General features: G+C 53.1%; 1 protein-coding gene and 2 long non-coding RNA genes across 6 annotated transcripts in view; 2 read left to right on the top strand and 1 right to left on the bottom strand.

Annotated features, from left to right (window-relative positions):
* Nucleotides 1-195: 195 nt before the first annotated feature.
* LOC132529171 (uncharacterized) lies at nucleotides 196-4520 on the top strand. Its single transcript, XR_009543388.1, has 2 exons — nucleotides 196-685; nucleotides 4137-4520. It is a non-coding gene; the product is annotated as an uncharacterized LOC132529171 (long non-coding RNA).
* Nucleotides 324-14067, bottom strand: LOC132529170 (uncharacterized). Its single transcript, XR_009543387.1, has 4 exons — nucleotides 13694-14067; nucleotides 13313-13614; nucleotides 1856-1994; nucleotides 324-675 (listed from the first exon to the last, which is right to left on the bottom strand). It is a non-coding gene; the product is annotated as an uncharacterized LOC132529170 (long non-coding RNA).
* A 1832-nt stretch (nucleotides 14068-15899) lies between these two features.
* SHANK3 (SH3 and multiple ankyrin repeat domains 3) overlaps nucleotides 15900-25408 on the top strand; it is a 50407-nt gene continuing 40898 nt past the window's right edge. For all 4 annotated transcript variants that reach the window (XM_060164972.1, XM_060164970.1, XM_060164971.1 and 1 more), the window contains exons 1-9: nucleotides 15900-16178; nucleotides 16486-16689; nucleotides 17537-17608; nucleotides 19701-19809; nucleotides 19885-20036; nucleotides 20130-20297; nucleotides 20399-20515; nucleotides 20899-20976; nucleotides 21926-21992. In XM_060164972.1, the coding sequence (XP_060020955.1) occupies nucleotides 15900-16178; nucleotides 16486-16689; nucleotides 17537-17608; nucleotides 19701-19809; nucleotides 19885-20036; nucleotides 20130-20297; nucleotides 20399-20515; nucleotides 20899-20976; nucleotides 21926-21992 (1246 nt within the window). The remainder of the gene's footprint in view (nucleotides 16179-16485; nucleotides 16690-17536; nucleotides 17609-19700; nucleotides 19810-19884; nucleotides 20037-20129; nucleotides 20298-20398; nucleotides 20516-20898; nucleotides 20977-21925; nucleotides 21993-25408) is intronic.

Genomic DNA, 25408 nt, shown 5'->3' with positions numbered 1-25408 from the left:
CCTGACCCCGTGACTTCCGCGCGGCCACCCCACCCCACCCCCGCAGGGGCGGGGCGCAGGGCCAGGCAGGGGGCGCCCGGCCCGGGGGTGCGGCGAGGCCTTCTCTGACCGGGGTTGGGGCGGGGTCGCGAGCCTGCGGCGGGGGGCGGCCTGGGCGGGGGGCGGCGCGGTCGTGCGCGCGCGCTCCGACCCGGTTTGCGCCCCGAGGCAGTTGGCGCCAGGTGCGGGGCGGCGGGGGAGGTGCTCGCAAGCGGGTTGCCGGCGTTCGCGCTCGGCGCGCGGTGTGTTCCGTAAGGGGCCTGAACCCGGAGAGTGTGGAGCGAGCGAATCGAAACAAAAACCGTGGAGCCCGCGGGCTGCTGGCTTTTCCTTCAACACTACTTTTGGTGTTTTTCTTGAAACAGGAGATAAAAATTTCTTCCCAACCCTTTCCCCTCCGTTCATGTGTGTGTCTGTTGTGCGTCAGGGTGTGTGTGTGTGTGTGTGATGTGTGTGTGATGTGCGGTGTGCGTGGTGGGGCGTGTGTGTGCTGTGTAGAGGGGCATATGGGGTTTGCTCTGCGTCCGGGTTACACCAATGGGAAGGGCCCATCGAAAGCGGAGATGACGGTCCTGGCTCCATCACTGCACAGCTTCGGACGAATGGCTTCACCTTTTTGGTCCGCAGTTTGTTTAGCTGTTTCAAAGTAAGAGAACGCCCCAGGGGGTGGTTAGGTGGGTATCTTAGTGCAGCTGAAGACCCCACGTAACTCCCCCAGGGAGCCTCCCCACAGCAGCTCCCCTAGGACATTCGTCGCCCACCCCCAGCCCTCCCCAGGGCAGCTCTCAGGCTTCAGGGTCCCCCACAAGGTCTGACCTCAGGAAGAGCAGGATGCGGGCTGCTGGTTGGGGAGGGCTTCCCGTGGTTACTGACCCTGGAGCCAGTGGGAGAGTGGACAGGGCCCCTGAAAGGCCTCTGGTCACTGGGGTGGGGGCCAAGACACAGTTTCCACTGCAGCCCTGGCTGGGGAGCTGGTATTTTGCTGGTGAAAGATGAAAGCTCAAGACGAGAGGCAGCGTGGGGGAGAAAATTGGAAGGGTAGCAACTCCCAGAGACACGGCTGGGCTTGCGGCTGCTGCTGGCCTCGTGGGGAACGGAAGGGGCTCCGGTGAGCCACCCCCTTGGTGTCACATTCCAGTGTGGTTTCTGGGCCGGTGCGTGGGAGCAGTATGGGGTGGGTGGCCAGGACAGAAAGTTTTTCCGTGGCCCAGAAATCTTTGAACTTGTAATTGGAACTATCACAGCTGGTTGGTGCTGTGAATCGGAGTTTAAAAGGAATCAACCAAAAGCACTTTCTTCCCTCTCCGCTGCAAGCTGGGAACTACCCCAGGCAGCGGAGGGCCTGCCCTGACTCTCTGGAAGAGCCGGCCTGTGGTTGTGCTGTTATGCAAATGACTGGCACTTTCCCCCTGCAGTCTCTGGAGGCTGTTCTGGTGTGTGCACACGGGACAGCAGAGCCAGCCCAGCCCTGACCTCTGGGTGGGGGGAGGGCGCATGTGCTGCCAGCTGTGTTTGTTCAAAGCCGCGCTCTGCGGGCGCCAGAGTCTTTTGGAGATGTGAGCCTTTCTTGGCTTTGCTGCGGGAGCCGGCAAGAGGGTCAGCTTGGGACAGAGCCCCGGTGCGAGGCATCCTGCCAGGCTGCGGAAGTGGCTCTGGGCATTGCTAATTTGGTAACATCCACAGTTAGGAGAGGGGCCCTGTGAGCGGTGCGTGCCTGCTCTTTCGGCACCTAGGGCAAGGGAGGGCCTCCCATTTCCTGGGCCTGCCTGGGGTGAGTGGGGTGGGCCAGCCGCTTCATGGAGAACACTTGGCCCACCTGAAGGGCTTCTGCAGTGGTTCTTGGGACTGGCGGATGTGGGGGACCCAGGACACCGAAGACCATCTGTGCAGGCCTCCACCTCCTCCTTTGGGTCTGCTCCGTCCACTTTGCCCTCAGCAACCATCATTCCTGTCCCCTGGATATTGGAGGAAAATGATCCTAAGTCAGGCAGGACTGACTGAGCACAGGTTCTGGATCTGAGGGGCTCGGATGGTGTTGACTGTTTGTGCTGTGGTTAAAACCAGGGCTCATGACAGCCCATGTGAATGAAGCCAAGATGCTGGAAACTCTTTGGTTTAATACAGAAAAAGGCATCCAAAGACAGAGAGGGACGGGAGTGTATTGTGCTTGACCTGCTCTGTTGTCCCCTAACTGTCCTCTGTGAGGGCCTGGAAGATGCTCTCACTGAGACATTGAGGTGGACCTTGGAGTAAGGAAGGGAAGCAGCCACACCCTTGCAAGGCTCTGGGGAGCTGGCCACTGTGGGACACAAATGAAATGGATGAAAAGATGCTAGGGTGGCAGAGGCCACATGGCCAGGCAGGTATTGTCACCATCATGGTCAGGCAGAATGGCGTGGCCTCAGAGATTTTTGGCTCCCTGGCCAGTGGAGTTACCCTCCAGGACAAAAGCAGGGGTCAGCACTAGTGGAGGCGGGGCTAGCGGTGGAAAGACCCTGGGTCTCGGGAACACGGCCCAGACGTGACTCACAGCGCAGCTCCTCAGTGACATGAGTCACTCACAGACCTGGAGCCCTCTGCCAGAGGGAAAGACCTGGCAGAAACACCCAAGGCTGTACTAAGTCTTTTCCCTGGCCTCCGCTGCAGGGAGGTATGGCCTTTGGCCAGGATGGCCATGCACTAGGGGAAGGGACACCTCAGGCTCGGAGGGGTTGTTGGGCACTGGCTCTGAGCGAATGCCACTTCTTGGACATTCTTTTTTTTTTTTTTTTTTTTGCGGTAGGCGGGCCTTTCACTGTTGTGGCCTCTCCCGTTGCGGAGCACAGGTTCCGGACGCGCAGGCTCAGCGGCCATGGCTCACAGGCCCAGCCGCTCCGCGGCATGTGGGATCTTCCCGGACCGGGGCACAAACCCGTGTCCCCTGCATCGGCAGGCGGACTCTCAACCACTGTGCCACCAGGGAAGCCCCACTTCTTGGACATTCTGATGACCCCACAGTACACTGATGAGAGCTGGGCTTTGGAAGTCAGACAAGTCATGCATTTGGGGCCACTGTCCATCCCACAATGGATACATGGTTACGTGAATTTATTTTGTATTAATCTCCCTGGTTCTCAAGCATATTATTCAAACAGATATGTTGAGCAGCTGGCCAGTGCAACACTACCTGCTGATCTAGACAAGGACTCTGAAGGTGGAAAGCTCAATGGAGTCTCCTATAGCAGTTGAGGAAACACCAGCTACTTTAACAGATAAACCCCCAAGTCTCAGTGACTCAATACAATAGACATTTATTTCTTGCTCACAGGAAGTCCAGTTTGCGACATAGGCAGGAATGGGGGTGGGTGAGTCTCTGCTCCATATAGGCATTTAGGGACCCGTGCTGAAGGAAGTGCTGCCATTTGTGACATGTGGATTTAAGGTCATCCTAGACGCCTACATTCAGCCAGCGGAAGAGCGAACAGAGAGCGTGCAGGATAAGCAGGAGGTATTTATGGGTTAGGCCTAGGAGTGGCACACATCATTTCTACCCAAACCAATTCCGGAACTCTGTGACATGGCCTTACCTAGATGCGAAAGGGGCTGGAAATACAGACTCCGAGGCGTGGTCTGTTGGAGCCAGCAGTTGGAATATCAGTTTTCTGACACCTCAGTTTGCTGACTGTGGCAAAAAAGAACAAATCCCCAGGGGACTAGTTCTGTGGTATTGTTGGGGGAGAGTATATTTCTAGCAGCTCAGGGTAAGTGCTACTTTCAGTACTTCCAATGACGTTGTAGACACTAACTCCATGTATTAAATACCTTTCTGCTCAAACTAGCCGTACGTGCGTCTATAATCTACACCTAAACCCTAGCTTTTACAGTCAGTGAGATGAGAGGTGGAGGAACTGGGAGGCCATGGTGTGAGGGATCACTTGGAGAGACATGGAGGATGTCAGAACTTGGAGTGAGCAGACAACCTGTCATCAGGGTGCTGAAGTTCTCAGTGAATGAGAGGATGTGGTTGACCAGGAGGGACCCATTTGATCACTGCTGTATTCCTAGTGCCTTACCCTCATACTTTGTTGTGTGTGGGTAATAAACATTTTAAAATGCAGGATGTTGGACTTCCCTGGTGGCGCAGTGGTTAAGAATCTGCCTGCCAGTGCAGGGGACATGGGTTCGAGCCCTGGTGCAGGAAGATCCCACATGCCGCAGAGCAACTAAGCCCGTGCGCCACAACTACTGAGCCTGCGCTCTAGAGCCTGCAAGCCACAACTACTGAGCCCGCGTGCTGCAACTACTGAAGCCTGTGCGCCTAGAGCCTGTGCTCCACAACAAGAGAAGCCGCCGCAATGAGAAGCCCGCACACCGCAACAAAGAGTAGCCCCCTCTCGCCACAACTAGAGAAGGCCCGCGTGCAGCAACGAAGACCCAATGCAGCCAAAAATAAATAATTTATTTTAAAAAGTAAAATAAAATGCAGGATGTCTTTCTGTTCATTTATTGACTCATTTAATATCTGACCAGCAACCAATCATTAAACACTTCTATGTGCTGACTGCTGTGGCTGAATAAGAAAAACAGATTTCCAGCAATATAACCTAAAACCCCTCTATTGTGAAACACTTGGAAATGCTGAGTAAGATATAGTAAGTAGAAACTAAAAGCAACAGGGTAAGCAAGTGTGATATCAGGGACATTCTCAATACCAGGAACTTAAAGCTCTGGGTTTTAATGGCTGCATAGAAGGCAAGAGAAAGGGATGTGGGCCTGAATGCAAAATAGTTAGACTGGGAGATGAGACCATTTTATAGAAGTTACAGTGAGAAGGTCTAATACATATTAAAAATTCCAATCTTTTAAAAATTTTCACAATTTATAATTTAACAAAATATATTCACAATGTTGTAGAACCATCACCACTATTCATTTCCAGAACTTGTTCATTATCTCAAAGAGAAACTCTGTCCCCATTAACAATACTATCTATTCTCTCCTTTCCCCAGCCCCTGGTAACCTCTATTCTGCTTTCTGTCTCTATGAATTTGCCTATTCTAGGAACCTCAGATCAGTAGAGTCATATAATATTTGCCCTTTGTGAATGGCTTATTTCCCTTCACATAATGTTTTCAACGTTCATACATGGGGTCTAACATATATTTTTTTTTTTCTAACATATTTTTAAAAGAAGATACTGAGGAGGTACAATATTAAAAAAGATAATAGCAGAGAATTTTCAGATTTGATGAAAGACATAACTCCTCAGATTCAGGAATCACAACAAATCGCAAACTGGATAAATAAAACTAAAAGAACACCTAGGCACATCATATTGAAATTGAATAATATTAAAGACAACAGGGTCTGAAAAGTAGCCAGAGAGAACAAATTACCTACAGAAAGAATAACAATTCAAAACAGTATTTATTTTAATGGCAACAAGATGACAATAGAATAGTAAGTTTAAAATGTGGCATGTCAATAACTGTTAATCTAGAATTGTATACCCACAGTGGCATCTTGCTAGTTGCCTATTCTGATATCCATCATGACTTCTTCCTTATTAACAGAGCCCTGGTTTTCTAGGAGGCAGTAATGTGCTCACTTAAGAAAGAACATTTTCTAGCCTCACTTGCAGCCAGACCCAGTTCTGGCCGATAGGATGTACGCAGTTATTGGGTAAGGTATCAAAATGTTCCTTAAGTGGGTCAGCTATCTGTTCATAATGAAAAACTCTCTACAGACAAGGACTACAAGGTAATTTTCTAAATCTGATAAAGGGTATCTATAAAAAAACCTTCAGATAACATACTTCATGGTGAAATAGCAAACAGTTTCTACTGATGATTGAGAGAAAAGCAAGAATGCCTGCTCTTATCACTTCTGTATGACACTGTACTGGTGGTCATTGCAACAAGGCAAGAAAAATAAATGAAAGGCATAAACATTCAAAATAAGGAAGTATTTTGCTATTTGCTGACGATTTATGTAGAAAATCCTAAGGAATCTACAAAAATACTATAAAATGAAGTGAATTTAACAAGGTTATAAGCTACAAAATTTACCTACAAAAATCAGTTGTCTTTTTATATACTAGCAACAAACAATTATAGCATGAAATTTAACAATTTCATTTGTAATAACGTGACATAACGAAATTCTTAGGAGCAAATTTAACAAAATGTTTAAGAATGCAACCCTGAAAACTACTAAGCCTTGCTGAGATACCTGAGGAAAACAAAATAAATGGGGGACATACCATGTTCAAACATTAGAAGATTCAATATTGTTAAGATGTCCATTTTCTCTAAATATATTTATAGACTCAATGCAATACCCAATTAAATTCCCAGGTGGCTTTTAATTTTTGTAGAAATTGACAAGCTGATTCTAAAACTTCTAAAACATAGAAATGAAAATGACCTAGAATAGCCAACAAAATTAAAAAAGAATGAAGTTGTAGGACTTACACTATCTGATTTCAAGACTTAGTATAGAGTTATAGAAATTAAGATAAGTGTGGTATTGGAGAAAGTGTATAAATATACATTAGGGCTTCCCTGGTGGCACAGTGGTTAAGAATCTGCCTGCCAATGCAGGGGATACAGGTTCGAGCCCTGGTCCAGGAAGATCCCATATGCTGCAGAGCAACAAAGTCCGTGCATCACAACTACTGAGCCTGCCCTCTAGAGCCTGTGAGCCACAACTACTGAAGCCCGCACTCCTAGAGCCCGTGCTCTGCAACATGAGAAGCCACCACAGTGAGAAGCCCACGCACGACTACCAAGGGTAGCCCCCGCTCACCACAACTAGAGAAAGCCTGCGTGCAGCAATGAAGACACAACGCAGCCAAAAAAAAAAAAATAATAAATAAATAAGTGAAAAAAATTATAAATATAGATTAAAGGAAAAGTAAAGAAAGTGCAAAGGCAATTCAGTGGGAAAGGAGTCTTCAAAAATGGTGTTGAGGGCTTCCCTGGTGGCACAGTGGTTGAGAGTCCACCTGCCGATGCGGGGGACACGGGTTCGTGCCCCGGTCCGGGAAGATCCCACATGCCGTGGAGCGGCTGGGCCCGTGAGCCATGGCCACTGAGCCTGCGCGTCCGGAGCCTGTGCTCTGCAACGGGAGAGGCCACAACAGTGAGAGGCCCACGTACCGCAAAAAAAAAAAAAAAAAAAAAAAAAATGGTGTTGAGAGGTCCCTAAAATAGTGGTGGAGACAGAAAGTAGAAAAGTGGTTACAGGGGCCGGGGGAGGGGAATGGAGTGTTACTACTTAATGGGCACAGAGTTTCCATATGGCATGATGAAAACGTTCTGGACATAGTGGTGATGGTTGCAAAACAATGTAAATAAAAATATTTTAAAATAATTAAAAAATGGAATGAAACAACTGGACACCCCAAAAGGGAAAATACAAACATCAACCTTTTCTTGACACCACAAATAAAAATTAACTTGAAATTAATCATAGAACTAAATGAAAAGTTAAAACTACAACTTCTCATTGAAAACCCAGGAGAAAATTTTATGATCTTGCAGGAGGAAAAAATTTCTTGGATAGGATACAGAATATAAATGATAGAAGAAAACAGATAAGCTCACTCTATAATAATAAAAAACTTCTGTTCTTTGAAGGAAACTACTATGAAAGTGAGAGGAAGCTACAAAATTAGAGAACTTTTGCAATACACGTATCTTACAAAAAAATTTGTTCCCACAATATATAAAGAGCTTCAAAATTTCAATTAGGTAAACTACACATTTTTAAAAAAATGGTCAGTGGACTTGAATGGACACTTCACAAAAGACATGTGAATGGCTAATAAGCATATGAAAAGAGGCTCAATATCATTAGTCATCAGAGAAATGCAAATTTAATCACACAAGGAGATACCACTATACATCCATTAGAATGGCTAAAAATTAAAAAGACAGGAAATACCAAGTGTTAGCAAGGATATGGAGGAGATGGGAAAAGCTGGAATGTAAAATGGTACTATCATTCTGGAAAACTGCTTGCCAGTTTCTTTAAAAGTTAGCAAAAATATTCACAGCAGTTTTATTCATAACTGTCCCAAACTAGAATCAACCCAAATATGCATATCAACATGGTATTTTCATAAAATGGAATGCTGCTCAGAACAAAAAGAATGAACTGAGTGGGATTTATCCCTAGGAGGGCTTCCCTTCAAGATGGTGGGTGGGGACGTGTGAGTGCAAGGGGACCCTGGCAGAAAGTAGGGTGGGGATCCCCTGTCATTCAGAAAGTTGAGAAGGAGGGGCTAGGAATTACCTTTCATAAAAAGTTAAGCCCCTCTCTCCCTGCAATAACAGCCCCACTTCTCTTCTGGCCCAGGGGTCTCTCCAGTCCCCCGCCCACTATACTCAGGGAGCAGTTCTGTGCCCTGCAGCTGGAGTCAGCTGACTCCGCCCCACTCCAGCATGGTCCCACTGTGCCCAGCTGGCCCCTTCCCCAGAAGTTGCTGTGACATTAGGGCTGTGCAGCCGACTCTTCAGCTTTTGTTGGCTTTTCCATCTTCTGATCCGTCCGTATCATGTCTTCACAGATTTTATTCACAATCCATGTGCCTGTCTTTTAACACTAGGATGGACTTATTATTTTAAAAAATATATTGTTCCTTTTAACACTACTGTATCATACACTTAAAAGTGGTTAAGATGGTAAATTTTGTTATGTATTATTTACCATAATAATTAAAAAAAACCACCTCACATAGTTCTTAAATTGTCAGTGACCTTTGGGAAGAAGAGGTAAACATGTAGGCAAAACTCACAGTCTTGGGGCTTAGTGGTTGCGTAGTGGTTGACTGCGCTGGTTGACTGCGCAGTGGCGTAGTGGTTGACTGCGCTGTCCCCCCTGCAGGGGACACGGGTTCATGCCCCGGTCTGGGAGGATCCCACATGCCGCGGAGTGGCTGGGCCCGTGAGCCATGGCCGCTGAGCTTGCGCGTCCGGAGCCTGCGCTCCGCAACGGGAGAGGCCACGACAGTGAGAGGGCTACATACTGCAAAAAAAAAACCCCCAAAACCTCACAGTCTTGAACCAAAGGGTAAGTAGAATCCTAAGTGTGAAATTAACTAGGCATATATTTCTCACTCTTAATTTCACTGTTAAAATAATATTTTAAGTCTAATGCTCTTTCTAAGAACTTACAACAAAGACCAGCTGTCCCTTCTCACGCCTCGGAGTTTTGCCACTATACATGAAGAATGTGCATTAGAATGCACTCCTTTGGTTGGGATGACAGAAACCAAATCTGAACTAGCTTTATGATTATACCAAAAATGTGTTCACTATGTACCAGGCACATGGTGAGCATGTCACATCCATGGACCTCATCTAACCTGCGCAACAGCCCAGGGGGAAAGGAGCCACCTTGTCAGCCCAAAGGCAGGTTTTTGGTCTGTGGCCTGAATGAGGGAGGGAATGAAGTAATTCTTACCATTGTACCCAATGTACCAGAGCTCACAGGGAGACACAGGGAAGCAAGGAGGCTTTCTCAGGCCACTGGGGTATCGCGTGGCTGAGCTGGGATTCCAGTCGAGGCCCTTGCCCTAGGGCCAGCCCTTCAGCCTCTCTTTTCCATGGATTTTCAGCCTAGAAGGGAAAGCCCCTTCTAGGGACCCTTGGCTCTTGAAACCAAAGGCAAGAAAAGCAGATTTCAGGGACTGAGTCTGGGGGCTCAAGCTCCTTCAGGACCGTCCTCGTCTCCTGTATCTATGTTCCTTGCAGCGTTGCTTTCTTCCCAAGGCTGGAATCTCGGTCACTAGCAGTTGCCGAGCTACATCTCTCCTGTGAATTCCAAGAGTAGAAAAAGGGTTTCTTCCCTTAGTTGCAAGCGTAAGACTCCAGGGCAGGATTCTCACTGGTCCTGCTTGGGTCACATTCCCACTGATGTGTTTCAAATCCTGGTTTCTCCACTGATGAGCCACATGTGATTCTGGACAAGTTAAGTTACTTCTAGTTTGCTTTGTTTCCTCATCTGTTACGTGAGGACAGTAATGGGTTTGCTTAGTGATTTTGTGATGACTGAATGAGTTAATACATGTCATACACTTAGGATGACATGTAGTGCTCAAAAACCTGGTGAGTAATCTATTTTCATAATTCTTATTATATATTTCTCTTTTATTTAAGCAATTTTCATAAAGCTTTGCGGTGATCTCACTGTGGAGAAGTCTCCCTATGAAGTTGTAACCACTGCCTGTCCCCAACAATTTTGGAGTCTGAACTGTATTACTCTTTGCAGTCCCCAGGACCACCAAGCCAAGAAATTAACATAAAACAAGTCCTGGGCTAGTCGTACTCCTCTGAGGGACACATCTAGGCTGCCCAGGATTTCCACATAAATACAGGCCCAGCTGAGTTCGTAACCCCAAGTCACAAAACTGTCACAGAAAGAACCTACAGTCCCCCTACAGTGAGTGAGTCGGTGGACACCGCAAACAGGATTAGACCACCAAAAATTTCACATAAGGGAACTACTGACTAGAATTTTAAAATAAATGTTTTTAAAATAATTAAAGACAAAAGAAATCTAAAAATTGCATTAAATAAAAACTGCATTAAATAAAAAAGAAAAAGCCAATATAAAGAAAGAGCAAGCAGATTTGATAATGTATGAAACACGGCTTACAGAAATAGAACCTACGGTCATTGAAATTTAAAAGTCTATGGGGAAAAAACCAACAACAACCCTATGGATGGGATTAACAGCAGATTAAAATCAAACAGAATCAGTGAGATGGAAGTCAGAATTGGGAAAATTACTCAGAAAATTACTCAGCACACAGAGAGAAAAATCTTCCAAGTATTGAGAAAAAAATAATTTGTCAATTTAGAATTCTACAGTGGCTAAATTATCACTCAAAATGAGGGTGAAATAAGACATTTCAAAGACTGAAATCTGTCACTACTTTCAGGAAGAAGGAAATTCAAGCCAGAAGGAAAGTGAGTAAAGAGCGGGTTGACATGTGACTCCTGAAGCAGCCTCAAGACTCACTGGAGTGAGGACGATGTGGACAAATACCTGCAGCTAAAGCATCTTAAACTCCCCCTAGTTCCCCGAGGTGGGTGGAGACAGTAATTGACTTCAGGCTTTGTTAATCCCACATGCTGAAAATTTAAGTGTGTTTATGAAAATGAAAGAAGGAGAATGCTGGACTTCCAAAACAATGGGAGTTGAGGGAAAAAGGAATAAAGATAATGTGATCAATCAAACGGAGGGCCCAAAGGGAGAAAAAAGCAGCACAGAGGAAAGACAAAAACAAAAAACCAACCGACAACACAAAATAAGATGGTAAAAAAAATGAAAACATATCAGTAATCAATAATCACAATAAAGCACCGTCAAAAGTTGAAAATTGTAAGATTGGTTTTCATAAAAATCTGGCCACACATACTATTTACCACAAGCACACCTAGGAATGTAAGATGTAGAAAGGATAAAAGGAAAATGAGGGGAAAAGACATATGAGGTCAATACTCACAGAAAAGTGCCGTGCCTAGGCTAATTATTGAAAAAAAAAATTAAGGCAAAAAGCATAGGGATAAAGAAGGGTACCATATAATAATAAGAGGAATAATTTATCAGGAAGCTGTAATAATCCTAAACCTGTTAGCATTAAAAACAAAGTCTGGAAAGACATATAAATCCCAAATTGGCAAAATTTCATGGTGACACTGCTAAAGTGAGATTTTTATCCCACTTCTTTTAGTAACTTATAAATCAAGCAAACAGAACATTAGAAAGGCCATAGGATATTTGAATAATACAATTAACAAGCTTGATATAATGGAGATATATATATATATATACATCTGCATTATGCAGATCACCTTCTGACCACAACACAATAAAAAAAGAAATCAGTAGCTAAGGGTTAGTCCTCCCTCCAAAGAAAACCTAGTTTACATTTGAAAATTGAAGTAAGCACATTTTTCAGCAATTCCTAAAGCAAACTATATAATTGATATTAGAAAATCAACAAGATGAAATTAAAAATGCTACTTATCAAGACTTACTGGACATAACTAAAGTCACACTTGGAAATTTATAACCTTATATACTCATTGTCAGAGAAGAGAAAGACTAAAAATTGAGTTGAGTACCCAGCTGAAGAAATAAGAAAAAGAATCTTAACAACAACCAAAACAGTAGAAAGAAATAAACAAAATAGAAGTAGAGATGATTAACAGAATGAAAAGTTGATTCTTTAGAAATAGATTTGTATTCCTAGAGAGATAAAACTTAACAAATCAGACTCAGGATGAAGCAGAATCTAAATATACTGATAGATGTTAAATAACTAGAAGCAAAACAACAACAACAACAACAAACAAACAAAACCCCAAAACCCTACCCACAAAAAGTACACCAGATCCGGACAGTCAACTGAACACTCAGGTATTCTGCCCCTACAATCTGCTCTGGAGGTTGGAGAGGGTCTGCTCTGAAGAAAGTTGGGCGTGAACAGTCTGTAGATGAAGGTTCAGCAAATACACGCTGAGCATCGACTGAGCACCAGGGCCTTGGACACAGCAGTGAACCAAACAGGCAAAGCTCCCTCTCCACAGGGAGCCTCCATTCTGGGGGTGAGACAGATCCTAAACAGTGAGCAACAAGTAAGTGATTACAGGCAGGTGGGCACTAGGGCTCTGCGGAGGAGAGATCAGAGTGCAGCATAGACTGGGAGAGAAGCCCGAGGGCAGCCAGGGGAGCAGCCGACAGCGGGACGCTCATCTGCCCCCCCCCCCCCCCCCCCGCCCCCAGTTGTCAAGGAAACCAGGGGTGAGGGGAGATCGGAGAGAACGCAGGCCTGTGGGGTTTTCAGCAGAGGCGATTGTGCGGCCAGGCCGAGGGGTGAGAGGGAGGGAAGGGTTAGGGTTTGGGTGAGGAAGTGGCCCCAGGAATGTAAAAGGAGGGAGGGATAGCATGGTGAGGGAGGGGTCACAAACGGCCTCACCAGGAAGGGCCAGGAGTTGGGGGTGGACCACCCACGCTGGTGGGGGGGCTTAAGATTTTGAGTGTGGGGCACCAAGGGTGTCAGACGGCCTATGTGTGCAGGGGTTAACCCACGGATGGGTTTGATCCTGTGCCAGGCACTGTTCTGGACGCTTTGCCCATGTGAGCTCCCACAGGCCCCAGGCGTCTGAACGTGTGTGGTGGGAAGAAGTGGGGATGGGAGAACCATGGGTCATTCTGGAAGCTTAGCCCTGATGGAAGGAGTGGAGATGCAGAGGGGCCATGGGGTCTGGGGAATCCTCACCTTCAAGGACAGAGACAGGAGAGCAGCGGGGTGAGGCTGGGAGGTGGTGAAGAGCCTGGGGGTCTTTTATTCTCCACAAAATAGCTTGTCCCTGGGCTTCCTCCTCTGTAAACCCACCATGTTGCAGGGACAGGAGGACATTGTGTGGGTAAGGTGCTTCTGGGTATTGGAACTTTTGCCATTTGCCAGGGTGGTGGTGGGTCCAGAGGAGTGGTGCCGGTTTGGCATTCGTTCATTATGTACCCATCCTTTGCGCCAGGTGCTCTGTGGAAACAGCCCTGGCAGTGCAGGCCCGCCTGAGCCTGGAGACCAGGAATGTGGCCATCAGCAAGGTTGTGAGGTTTTCTCCTGAAAGCTCGGCATTCATCGTGCTGGACTCACCGAGGCCAGTGGGTTGCTGGGGAGGCCGAGGGGGCCTCCGTGAGGTCCAGGATGGGTGGCCACATGGGCGCCTGGCTCTCCAGGTCAAGGGTAGGTTTGCAGGGAGAGCACGGAGGCCCGGGGCTGCTCTGCAGCTGGTTGTGAGCCCCCTCCTTCAGGGCCACCACGAATCGGGGACTCCGGCGAGCACGGCCGGCCTTGCAGCCGCCACAGTGGGAGGGATGAGGGACACGGTGGGGGGCAGCTCTGGGTGACTCAGGGAGGGGAGAACGGGGCAGGAAGACAGTGGAGACAGGAGGGGGGCCGGGAAGCACTAGCTTCCTCTCTCCAGGGCTGGGCCACGTGCTTCCCAAGGTGCTTCCTGCAGATAAGTGGGCTTCTGACAGCCCCTTCCTGCTCCCCCCTTCCCCTACCCCTCCCATCCTGCTCCAGCCCCTGGGGACCCTCAGCTCCCCAACTCAGGCCAGGCCAGTGGCCTTGGGAAGAGCCTGGACATCCTGGGGCCACATTTCTAGGCAGGCAGGGTCCACCCAGGCTCGGGAAGAAAGCGGGCCAAGACCACAGACAGCGCTGGAAACTCGGCTCTGCGGGGTCAGTGAAATCCTGGGAGGCAGAGATTTTTCCTGAAGGGGGGCCGGCTGGGCAGGGAGAGAGCCCGGTTTCCCTCAGGGGTCAGGGCTGGTCCTGGGGAAGAGGGCCGCGGTCTGGGGTGACCAGAGGCTGTTGGGGGGGGGGGAGGGGGGATATTGCGGGGCTCTGTGGGGAGGAGGCTGTTCTTGGAGGGGGTGTCAAGCGCTGGTCCGTGTGGGGTAAGGCTGCTTCCAGGTTGTCATGGGGAGGGGTAGGGAGGCTTTCTGTGTGTGTGTGTGTGGGGGGGAGGTTCATTCAAGTTTATTCCCGGGAGGCTCAGGGGACCCAGGGCTGCTCTTGGAGAAGGTAGGTGAGGCTGGGCTGTCTTCTGCCAGGGACCCGAAGGTGTCCTCATGCTGGGGTGTTCTGTGAAGGTCGGCCAGGGTGAGCGGCTGCGGGGGTCAGGGCCTGTTTCTGGGGAGGAGTCAGGCATGTTGGGGGAGTTCTGGGGGAGTCAGAAGCTGTTTCTCGGGAAATCAGGGCTATTTCGACGTCAAGGGGCCGCTCTTCGCTTTTAGGGACCTTGGGGGCACAGGGTTTCCCAGCACTGGGGTAGTTCTGTGAGGCTGATGAGTGTTGGTGGGACCTGGCCAGCTCCAGTGGGGCGGTGGCGCCTGAGCTAGTTTCTTTACTGCGCTCCCCTCTCCTCCGCCTACTCATCACCCCCTCCCGCGTTGCCACGACAACGCGTGAAACTAAAATTCACTTCCCGGTTGCAGGTGGAGGCTAGTGGCGCCCCCTCCCCTAAGCCCTTCCTCTCAGGTCGCGCCCCCATCTTGTCGTCGCTAAGGTGACTGGGAGGGCGTGACAGGCGTTGGAGCTAGGCGGACCAGGGGACCTGAGGAGGAGGGCAGAAGAGGCGGGCCTCAGAGTCCGGAGTGAACTCCCCAGCCTCGGCCAGGGGTGGGGGAGCCGGGAGCCGCGCGGCACACTGTTCGGTGTGGTCCTAAGGGTTAAGTTGTGAGGTTAATTGGTTCTGGCTGTGGGAGAAGTCCCGGCCCCTCCAGGTTTCCGAGGTCCCCACCGTCCCACCCCAGGACTGGGGCAGTGTTGGTCTCTGTCATCTCCTCCGGGGCTTGAGTGGGGTGGGGAGGGGAGGTCGGTAGGGTGGTAGAGAAGCTGCCACCCCCGGAAATTAATTTTCCTGTTTTTCTCTCCCCTTCCTGCCCTGCCTCTGGTCCCTGTGCCCAAGGCGGCCCCCACGCCAGGTCCAAGACCCCCTCCTCGCCGCATCTTCCCCTGTGGGCCACAGATGCTCTTCCGCAGCCGAACGGCGGCGCGGCCCTTGCTGCTCAGCTACTCTCCCCACACTGAGGCCTAGGACTCCCCACACCCCCGGCGCAGCCCCTAGGCCCCCGCCTTGCTGCGCGGCCCTCGCCCTTCGCACCAACCCCACCCCTCACCCCTCACCCCGGGACCCCGCAAAGTCCCCCTCGCCCTCGGCTGGCTCTGAGCCCTCCCGGCCCCCGCCTCCGGCGCAGCCCCCTTGCCACCCCCGCTTTCCTCGCTGCTCAGGCCCCCTCCCCCCGCCGCCCCCGCCCCCGGGGAAGGCAGGCGCCGAGCGGAGCCGGGGCCGATGCAGCTGAGCCGCGCCGCCGCCGCCGCCGCCGCCGCCGCCCCTGCGGAGCCCTCGGCGCCGCTGTCCCCCGTGCCGGCCCCGGCCCCCCCCGGCCCCCTCCCGCGCAGCGCGGCCGACGGGGCTCCGGTGGGGGGGCAGGGGGGGCCGGGGCGCCGCGAGGAGCCCCGGGGCGCCCAGCTCCCGGCCGCGAGCGGCCACGGCCGGGGCGCGGGGATGGACGGCCCCGGGGCCAGCGCCGTGATCGTGCGCGTCGGCATCCCGGACCTTCAGCAGACGGTGAGCCTCGCCGCCCGGATCCCGGCGGCACCCCCGCCCTCCTCTCCCAGCCCCCCACCCGCGCTCTCGGAGCCCTGCGCGGGAGACCCCAGGCCCGCCGCTACTCACCCCTCCCCCACCACCTCCGCCGGGACCCTCCCCACCTCCAGGGCGGGGGCGGGGCCTGGGGAAGCACCGCCCTCGGGGCGAGGCCTAGCCGGCGGGGCGCGGAGGCTCGGGGTCCGCGGCCTGGGCGCGCGGGGCCCGGGGACTCAGTACTCAGCGCCGCGCGGGGCCGATCGGCGCTCACGCTCCCGCTCCGCCGCAGAAGTGCCTGCGCCTGGACCCGGCCGCGCCGGTGTGGGCAGCCAAGCAGCGCGTGCTCTGCGCCCTCAACCACAGCCTCCAGGACGCGCTCAACTACGGGCTCTTTCAGCCGCCCTCCCGGGGCCGCGCGGGCAAGTTCCTGGACGAGGAGCGGCTCCTGCAGGAATACCCGCCCAACCTGGACACGCCCCTGCCCTACCTGGAGGTGAGCGGCGGCCGGGGGCGCGGCAGGGGGCGGGCTGAGAGCTCCGAGCTCCGGGACGGGAGCGGCGGAGGGCGCGGCAGCGAGGGGCACGGACGCGGCGAGTTACTGTGGAAGCGGCGGGCGGGGGGGTTGAGTTGTGTGTCTGGCGCGTGAGGTGTGAGCCGCGTGCCGTGCGTGCGGTCAGCGGCACGTGCGATGGGGTGTGAGCAGGCGTGAGTGCCCGGAGCGCTGTGTGGAGTAAGCCAGCCGTGGTCTGTGTGCTTGTCGGTGTCAGCGTCTCCTCCTCCCCGCCCGCGAAGTTGTCCGAAGGGCGACCTAAGCTTCCTCGTTTGCTCACCCGTCCACGGTGTAAAGGCTGCTGAGCGCCCTGTGAGCAAGGGGACCCAGACCCACGGTTTGGAGGTGGGGGTGGCAAGTGCAATGAGCACTGAAGCCAAGAATTACGGTGGCAGAGCTCAGAGCCGGCTTGGCCTCCGTGGTGGCCCCGGCGAGTAGGGACAGTTCTTCCCAGAGACGGCATGTCTCGAAGGTCAGCCTGGAACCTGGTCTTGGAAGAGGACTGAGGTTTCCAGGGAATCCCGGGGATGGGAATGAGACAGAAAGGGCACTGCAGGCGGACAGCTGGGCGTACATCACGCCTGACCTCTGTGTTGGTGGTGTCCATGGTAGTGTGCATGGCTTCGTGTGGCTGGCCGGCAGGGGTTTTGTGACGGGGGCCGGGGTGGTGGTGGTGGCGAGCAGCGTGGGGCCCTAGCCGCACAGAAGTGGGCAGGACTCGGTTATGTGCATACTTTCACTCACTCAGCCCAGGCGGATGCCTTTTTCTGCCTTGTCTTTACCTGAGCAGTTTCGATACAAGCGACGAGTTTATGCCCAGAACCTTATTGATGATAAGCAGTTTGCAAAGCTTCACACAAAGGTAAGGAGGCAGCCACAGGGAGTGGACTCCAAGGTCACCTTCTACACCCCCTCTGACCGCCGCCCCCCCATGACCAGTGTTCACCCACCCCAGCCTTAACTGGGTTTTGTGGTGTCAAAAATGTTGTTTAAAAACTCCCTTCTTGAGGCCCTCCCCCTGTTCCCAGAACCCCCCACCCGACCTTGGTTGGGGCTGACCAGTCAGTCCTGCCAGCGTTGGCTCAGTCTGCTTTCTCTTGTCGTTAGGGGCCCAGAGTGGGTGTTGGGGACGGCTAGAGGGCTGGGTGCAGACTCGGGGCACCATGGCTTTGGGGTGGTAGGTCTGGTGATGGGTTCTAGTGAGATCAGACTCTGGCTGACCCCTCTGGTGGGCCCCGGCTAAGGGGTGGAGTGCGATAGGGCACAGTGTCTTTGTGGGGGAGAAGTGAGCAGGCGCCAGATGTGGTTGTTGCGGGGAGCTGGGTAGGAGTGGGGAGAACAGGGAGCCCAGCACTTAGTAGTCATCCAGTGCTGGGCACTTTAGGCATCTCATTAATTTTCTTCTGTGAGGGACTATTATTATCCCATTTCACAGATGAAGATACTGAGTCCCAGGGAAGTTAAGTGACTGACTTACAGCTCTGCATCCAGTGATGCTGGGGCTGAACCCAGATCTCTCTGACTCTGGGGCCCTGCCCCTAGGCATACTTGTGGAGTCTTTACTCCTCGATAATGTTGCTAGGAGGGTCTGACCCCAAGTGCTCTTTGGGGGGCACCTCCCTGTCTTCTCTGAATGTAGGAGGGGCAGGGTGGGTGCCGCGGCCCTTCCCACAGTCAGAGTCCCTGAGCTCCCACCCCAGGCTCCCCTGGGCCAATGGACATTTGCTTGCTGGACACTTCATTGACAGTCTCTGGAGCCTAAGAGAGGGATCTGAACATTCACCCTTGTGGCCCAGTGGCCGCGCTGTGATCCTGGAGCCTCCGTGCCAGACTGCTCTGCTACCCCGGGGCCTGTGGTGGTCAGTAGCCATGACTCTGTGGCTGGGCAGAGACTCCCTCACTGGCCCCGGTGTGACCTATCACCCTGGGTTCCTCCTGTAGTTGCCCCTCCTCCAAAACTGTCCCCAGTGACCCACAGGACACCAGTGACTCCTGACCTTCAGTGAGTCCCACTCGTTTTTAGGATGCGTTTCGATTCCTTACCACAGTCCCGTGTTTCTGCCTGCCTGGGCTCCAGCTGGCCCCCACCATCACACTGCCCCCCTCCCTCCCTGCCGGCTACAGCTGAGGTCTTTCCTGTCAGCCATGAGCATCATTCCTCCTTTCTCATTGCCTGACCCCCCTGGAGGATGCTGCCTCCCATGGGGCTGGCCCTACGGCACCCTGTCTTATTTCTGATGCACTTCGTTTCTAGAGGGCCCGGGGCCTCTGGCCAGGGCACCTTGCCTTGTGCACGTGGCACTGTAGCACCAGCAGGAGCTCAGCGAGGCTTTGCTGGGTAAATTAGCGCACGACTCGGGGTATGAATGAAAGGCAGTCAAGGTCACGTGACAGGAGGGGGCACCTGGTGATGGGGGAGGGCCCCGGAGTTGGCAGTCTGCCATGGGGTGAGCTTGTGAAGAAAGTGGGCTGGATAAGGAACAGGCTACCTTGAGAGTGATGGGGATGTGGGCTGCCCTGGGCTGGCTCCTGCCCACGTGGCCTCGGGCTCTTCCAGGCTGGACAGGTTGGGGCACCAGGAGTCAGGGAGAGAAGCCAGGGCAGGGGCTGAGGTTGGGGTAGGGAACTCACTCAGGGGGCGTGAGCGAGGGCAGCCTGGCCTTGTCGAGGGGCTGGCTGGGCTCAGGCTGACAGCTGTGTTGGGCTTGGGATTCAGGGAAGGACTTGGAGCAGGGCGTGGGTCCAGCTGAGCTGGGATCGGGGCCACAGCGGGAGTGCAGGGCTTAGGGTGACACGAGAGGAGTGACAAGGTCACGATGTAGGCTGATAGGTCAGACTGAGGGTGGGGTGGGGTGGTGCCCCACAGGTAATCTGAGGCTCCCTGGTGGAAGGTGGGTGATGGTCAGATGATGGTGGCCGTGGTGTGGGCTGATCAGGATGGCTGGGTATTCCAGGCGAACCTGAAGAAGTTTATGGAATATGTCCAGCTGCACAACACGGAAAAGGTGGCACGCCTGCTGGACAAGGGGCTGGACCCCAATTTCCACGATCCTGACTCAGGAGGTGAGAAGCAGAGCAGGAAGGGGCATGGCCTTGGAATGGCCAGGACTATGACCTTCATCTATCCCTTGAACCCAGAGTGTCCTCTGAGCCTTGCGGCCCAGCTAGACGACGCCACAGACCTGCTGAAGGTGCTGAGGAACGGCGGTGCTCACCTGGACTTCCGCACCCGCGACGGGCTCACCGCTGTGCACTGTGCCACGCGCCAGCGGAATGCGGCGGCCTTGACGGTCAGTGCGGGCACAGCCCTGGCCTGGAGGGGCGTGCGGCCCAGTAGCGGGAGGAGGCTGGCCTGGCATGAATACTGAGGTTCTCGCTCTCAGACCCTGCTGGACCTGGGCGCTTCCCCCGACTACAAGGACAGCCGCGGCCTGACGCCCTTGTACCACAGCGCCCTGGGTGGGGGAGACGCCCTCTGCTGTGAGCTGCTTCTGCACGACCACGCTCGGCTGGGGACCGCCGACGAGAATGGCTGGCAGGAGGTCCACCAGGTGGGCGGGGAGCACGACGGCGGGGGTGTCCCCGGCTCTGTCTCTGGGGTTTGGGGCTTGGGCTCTGTCCAGGGGCCCAGCAGCACCTCTTTCCTCCCCAGGCCTGCCGCTTCGGGCACGTGCAGCACCTGGAGCACCTGCTGTTCTACGGAGCCAACATGGGGGCTCAGAACGCCTCGGGGAACACAGCCCTGCACATCTGTGCCCTCTACAACCAGGTGTGCCTGCGCCTGTGCACACGTGTGTGTACACACAGGTGATGCTGTGCAGTGACTACCTGTGTGTGCACGTCTGACCCTGTGTGTCGCGCCACAAGTGCGTGTTCTGCGTTCTGCAGTGAGCTGTGGCCTTGTAGACCTACGTGTGTGTATCATTTCCCTGCACACACGTGTCATGTGTGTGTGTTCTGCACAACCAGGTGTGAATTGTGTGCACCTGGGCCCTCTGGGCCAGGTGGGACCTGCACGTGTACACCTGACCTGCTTGTCCCTGTGCTACAAATGTGTGCGCTGAACATGTAGGCGTGGGTACGTGTGCCCTGCACTCCGGTGTGCACGTGTGCTGTCGCCCAGTTGCAACCCCTACTCCGACCCTCCCACAGGAGAGCTGTGCCCGCGTCCTGCTTTTCCGTGGAGCCAATAAGGATGTCCGCAATTATAACAGCCAGACAGCCTTCCAGGTACACCAGTGTCTACAGGAGCATGAGGCTGCCCCAGGGCGTGTTTGTCTGTTTGTATGCGGCTTGGTCTCTCTAGACCTTGCTTTTTTTCCCTGTAGAGTAATAAGGGAGCTCTGACTCCAGGATCGCCCCAGGGTGGGACGGAGGAAGGGGGTGAGCCAGTGCAGTGCCCAGCTTGTGGTGGGGGTGTTCGTTGAGGGTGGTTCCCTTGGTCCCCCTTCCAGGAAGAGGAGAAGAGGGCTAGAGGGCCCTGGGGCCAAGGAAGAACAGTTGTGGGCCTGACCTACCAGAGACAGGTGGGGTGCAGAGGCCGAACCAGGGGCGAGAGGGGTGGTCCCAGATCCCGACTGAACTCAGGTCATGTTTCTGGGCCTTTTCTCTGGCCAGGTTTGGTTCTTAGCACCAGGATGACCCGACGGATGGGTCTCTGTGTGGCCTGGAGTTTGTGGGGGGAGTCAGGGACCACGTCATGGGGACTTTGGACACGGAGGGAGCTGGGACCCCACTCTCAGTGGGAGCAAGGGCCTTCATAGGAGACGTGGGAAGAGCAGGTGTGGCCACTGATTGTCTAGTCAAGGGGGCAGAGGCAGCAGTGGAGGGCTTTCTGGATGACGAGATGCAGGGGTGGGGGCACGGAGCAGAGAGGGTGACAGGAGTAAGGTAGTGGTGGGCCATGGCTGAGACAGAAAAGATGGTGTGTGGAGGGGCCCTTAAGAGAACAGGCAGAGTGGCCAGCACGTCCCAGCTTTAGCTCCGAGAGTCTCATGTCCCAGGAGACCCCTCGGTCCCATGCAGACTGGGGTGGTGAGTTTAGGCAGGGGACAGCGTCCGAACCTGGGGCCCCCAGCTGAGGAAGACCCCACACAGGGGTCCGAGAAGGCGCCGCCGGGGCCCAGGGGAGGCGCGTTTGGGGCTGCTGAGCCTCCCTCCTGCCCCTCCCCTCCCGCAGGTGGCCATCATAGCAGGGAACTTTGAGCTTGCGGAGGTCATCAAGACTCACAAAGATTCGGATGTTGGTGAGTTCTGCCCACCCAGGTCCCTGCTGAATGTGCATTTGTGGGGGTCGTCGGGGCCCAGCAGTGCAAGGGTCAGTGGGGGTGTTACAAGGAAGCCCCCATACCCTGAGCCTTTTCCTCCAGTTCTTCCAGTACAACTGGGAGTGGTCCATTAGTGGCCCCTGCAGGTATGGGGAATGTGCTGAGGGAAGGGCCTGTGTAGGGTGGACAAAGGGTCAGGGTCAAGGTCATGGTTAGGTGAGGGCTGTGGATTGGGGTTAGAGTCAGGTCAGGGTCAAGGGTATGGTAATAATGGATAGGGCTTGGGTTGGCGCCAGTGCTGGGTTTAGAGATCAACTTAGGTTGAAAGCAGGGTTGAAGTTCGGGTCAAGATTTGTTTTCCTGTTAGGTCGTGTGAAGGGCCAGCAGGGGACACGCGGCAGCGGACCCTCAGTGTTTCACTTCATCCTGGCACATAAAGCAGCTCAAGTGGCCCGTAGCAAGCCTCGACGCATGCACGCACGCGCAAAGAAGTCAAAAGCCAGTGGCGGGGCTGCCCGTGGCAGAGGGTGGCAGCGGTCTCGGGGCGAGGGGCTCTGAGCCTTCGGCAGCCAGTGCTTCAGGGGGAGCCCCGCACGTGCCCCAGAGGAGAACCAGGGGGTGCCCTGTAGTCTGAACCTCAGGGCAGGAGGGCTCACATCGGGCCTGGGTCGGGGGGCACCCACTCCCCTGTCAGCCCTCCAAATCCTGCCGCCCCTCCCTGTGTGGGGTGGCTGGGGGGTGGGCCTCTCTTCCTGGAAAGTATATTTTCTGGCCAGGGGCTGCCCCTTCCAGCCCCCTAGCCATAGAGGGACTTCCTGCTCAGCTCCCTCTGTCCTTGGTGGACAAGGCTTTTCTGCCCACGGCTCTCTTTGGAACACAGACTCCCAGGCTCCCCTTTCTGCTGGGACTGCGATATCCCCATTTTTTTTTTTTTTTTTTTTTTGCGGTACGCGGGCCTCTCACTGTTGTGGCCTCTCCGGTTGCGGAGCACAGGCTCTGGATGCGCAGGCTCAGTGGCCATGGCTCACGGGCCCAGCCGCTCCGCGGCCTGTGGGATCTTCCCGGACTGGGGCACGAACCCATGTCCCCTGCATCGCAGGCGGACTCTCAACCACTGCGCCACCAGGGAAGCCTGATATCCCCATTTTTATCAAATTTAAAGTGACAGTGGACAGCAGAGGGCTAGAGCTGGTCTCAGGTTTTGAGTCCTTGTTGGTTCTAATGTGAGGTTATGGTCAGGCAGGGGTTAAGACGAAGGCCAAGTTCATGTTAAGAAGTCTTCCGATATAGAGTCTTCCCAGAACAGTCCTCCCCACGGTGAGGCTTGGTTAGGAGCCCCTTGTTCCCCAAGCAGGGTCAGCGGACTGTGACAGCGGGTAGGCTGCAGAATCAGTAGGCGTGTGTCGAGCACGTAACTGAGCTGATGAAGTGGTGTAGGCTTGGGGCCCAGGTTCTGCTTGGGAGAGAACTGTGATGAAGTTTGAGGTTTGAATTAGGGGTGAGAGACAGAGCAAGGGCTCCAGTTAGGGTCTGGTTGGGGCTGCTGCGTGTTTGGAGGTGTTTGTTAGCCTGGGAGAAGCCTGGTTTGTGGATGTGGGTTCCCTCTTCTGCTTGGGATGTCACCTTGGGAAAGCTTCTTGGGACCTCTGTGCCTCAGTTCCTTTCAGTAAAATATGGTTATTTGCAACCCCTTCCCCCTCTGACCTCATGTGGGATTCGATTCCGTGGGTCTGGACTCTGGCAGGTGGCCTTGAGGGTGGGGGCCGGGCCACGGTCCAGGCTGAGAGTCAGGCAGGCCTCAGCTGCCCCTCTTTGAACAGACATGCCAGGGCTCCTGGGGTCACCATTATCTTTCTGTCTGCCTGATCCAGAGTGAGCTCACCCGGCTGGGGTTAGGCATTTGTCGCTGAGCTGAGAGGTCCATATCAGTTAGTCCCATTGTGGGCATCAGCTCTGCCGGCCATGTACCCTTACCTGCTCAGGTGTCACACATACACTCAGAAGACGCAGCCAGGTGTTCATGAGTATTTATGATAAACCCTGTTATTTTAATTCACTGTTTTAACAACCCCCCAATGAGTGATTGTTGTTAGTCCATTCTTACAGAGGAGGAAACTGAGGCACAGAAGGGTTAATGGCAAAGCCTGAGCAATCCAGGGATCCATCCTTGTTACCCCACTCCCTCTGCGCACACTCCCTCCATGAGTCAGTTGTCACGTCCCACCCCAGCTTGGGGACCCGGGTGGGACCTGCACACAGAGGAGGAGCGGCAGGGAGGCTTTGCCCAGTCATCCTTCCTTTTCCTCAGGCACGAAGCCCACCTGGAGGGATCTGGTAGGCTGAGACCTGTCACCCTTCCCGGGACAGGTCACCTGGAAGCCTCTTGGCAGCCTCACCTTCCCCCTCTAGACTGACCAGCTGGAAGCAGGGATCCTACCTGGGAGCAGCCACCTCTGCTTCCTCACCTGTTGCCTTGGGCTACCTCTGGGTCCACAGGCTCTCCCACCCTCTCTTGTGTGTACACTTTCAAGTACACTTCTCTCTGACTTGCTCTCCCAGAGTGCTTTTGAAGAGTGCCCTAGGGAGGTGCTTCTCACTCAGCAATGTACATTTGAGTCACCCAGGGATCTAGTTAAATGTAGATTCTGACTCAGAGGGTCTGGGTGGAGCCTGAGATTCTGCATTTCTAAAAGCTGGAGGTGAGGCCCAAGGCCCACACTTTGCATAACAGGAGTCTAGAATAGGGCTTGGCAAACAATGCCCCCAGGCCAAATCCAGCCCACCGTCAAAATCAGATTCATGTAACATAAAATTAACTATTTTAAATGGAATAATTCAGTGGTATTTAGTACATTCACAGCCAACTGTATTGAATTCCAAAACATTTTCATCCTCCCAAATGGAAACAACATATATATTAAGCAACTATTCCACATTCCCCTCTCCCTCAACCCCTGTCAACTATTAACATACTTTCTGTCTGTAGAGATTTACCTATTCTGGATATTTCATTTAAGTGGAATGACCCTTAGTATTTGGCTTCCTTGTTTTCAAGCTTTATCCATATTGTAGGATGTATCACTACTTCATTCCTTTTTATGGCTGAATAATATTCCATTGTTTGTATATGTGACATTTTGTTTATCCATTCATCCTTTGATGGACACTTGGGCTGTTTCCACCCTTTGGCTATTGTGAATATTGCTGCTACGAAGATGTGTGAAATGTATTTGCTTGAAAACCTGTTTTCAATTATTTTGGGTGTACACTTAGGAGTGGAATTGCTGGGTCATATGATAATTCTATATTTAATTTTTCGAGGAACTACCAAATTGTTTTTCACCATTTTACATTCCCCCAGCAATGCATGAGGGTTCCAAATTCTTCAAATCCTC

The sequence above is a fragment of the Lagenorhynchus albirostris genome, chromosome 11, assembly GCF_949774975.1.
Source record: "Lagenorhynchus albirostris chromosome 11, mLagAlb1.1, whole genome shotgun sequence".
In the NCBI taxonomy this organism is placed as follows: Eukaryota; Metazoa; Chordata; class Mammalia; order Artiodactyla; family Delphinidae; genus Lagenorhynchus; species Lagenorhynchus albirostris.
The sequence above is the reverse complement of the archived record's forward strand: the minus strand, read 5'-3'. Positions and strand labels throughout refer to the sequence as shown.